Source organism: Hippocampus comes, unplaced genomic scaffold, assembly GCF_001891065.2.
Source record: "Hippocampus comes isolate QL1 unplaced genomic scaffold, H_comes_QL1_v1.1 scaffold378, whole genome shotgun sequence".
In the NCBI taxonomy this organism is placed as follows: domain Eukaryota; kingdom Metazoa; phylum Chordata; class Actinopteri; order Syngnathiformes; family Syngnathidae; genus Hippocampus; species Hippocampus comes.
Genome location: NW_017806061.1, coordinates 433,551 through 434,680, shown reverse-complemented (window position 1 = coordinate 434,680; position 1,130 = coordinate 433,551). Strand labels below are relative to the sequence as shown.

The 1,130-nt window shown below is 69.4% G+C and overlaps 1 protein-coding gene across 1 annotated transcript in view; it reads right to left on the bottom strand.

Moving 5' to 3' along the window:
* plekhg4 (pleckstrin homology domain containing, family G (with RhoGef domain) member 4) overlaps positions 1–1,130 on the bottom strand; it is a 12,318-nt gene that overhangs the window by 6,915 nt on the left and 4,273 nt on the right. The window contains exons 11-14 of the mRNA XM_019893197.1: positions 1,104–1,127; positions 825–938; positions 562–753; positions 3–277 (exon numbers count right to left, since the gene is read on the bottom strand). Of these exons, the coding sequence (XP_019748756.1) occupies positions 3–277; positions 562–753; positions 825–938; positions 1,104–1,127 (605 nt within the window). The remainder of the gene's footprint in view (positions 1–2; positions 278–561; positions 754–824; positions 939–1,103; positions 1,128–1,130) is intronic.

The following is a 1,130-nucleotide window of genomic DNA, read 5'->3' as shown; positions in this document are numbered from 1 at the left end:
TCCGGCCGGCGGCCGGCAGGGTCTCGGCGGAGACGGAGCTCGAGCGGGGGCGCGCGTCGGCCATCTTCTCGTCGAACGCGGCGCGGGCGAAGCTCAGCCGCCGCGCGCCGCGCTCGTCCCGCAGCTCGTTGGCCAGCGACGTCATCTCCCGGAAGGCGGCCTCCGCGATGGGAGGATGCCGTCGCCGGTGCTCGTCCAGGGCGGCGCGCCGCTCCTCTGCCGGCGCGTCCCCCTCGGCGGCCAGACGGTGGCGGCTCTCGACGGCCCGGCCGCACGCCTGCGCATAGCAAGCGCACGTTAAATGCAGCCACGCACACGCGGCGCACGTGCGCGACATTGGGTTTGCGCCCACGCTTACGCAATAAACACACTGATGGTGTGTCAACTTACTTCACTCAAAGTGTTTTTGTGCGCGTGAAGCAGAGCCCAAACGCAACAAGTCAAGAAAGTTTGTCTTGTGCCTTGTGACTGAAGCAGACACGCACACACACACACTCCGTGAACTCGCACTCAGTTCCAAACATCACAGGCAAGCGGCCCCCGTGCGGCGAACGCGCTCACGTGATCCAGGAAGCGGTCGAGCGCCAGACGCTTGCGGACGTTGCGCTCGGCGGCGGCGATGCGCCGGCGGAAATCCTCCAGCTGAGCCCGCAGCGAGCCCACTCGCAGCCAGTGGGCGCGCAAATCCGAAGGCCCGGCGTCGCGCCAGCGCTCCAGGCGCCGCAGCGCCGCCTCGCCTTCCTCCAAACGAGCCTGCGCGGGCGCACGTGCGTTCAACGGGCGGCTTTTCGGGACGGGGCGTGCCGGCGAGAGGTCCAACGCACGCGTGCCGAGGAGCGGAAGTCTTCAAAGTTCCGGCGGAGCGCCTCCGGCGAGTCCTCCGAGCGGTCCAGACGGCGGAGCCGCGGCTCGCCCTCCCCCTCCATCCACGAGCTCACCTGAAAGGCCGGCGCGCCGAGCGTCAGAGCGCCCGCGGGCAAAGGCCAGACGGAAATGCCCAAAAGCGCAGGCGCGGCTCGGGACGGGCGACGTCGCTCGGCCCGGCGCGGGCGCTTTTGTCGGACCCGTCCCAGGCATTTTGCGTTTGCGTGCACGTTGACGACCTGTGCAAAGGCGGCGGAGGCCCGTCC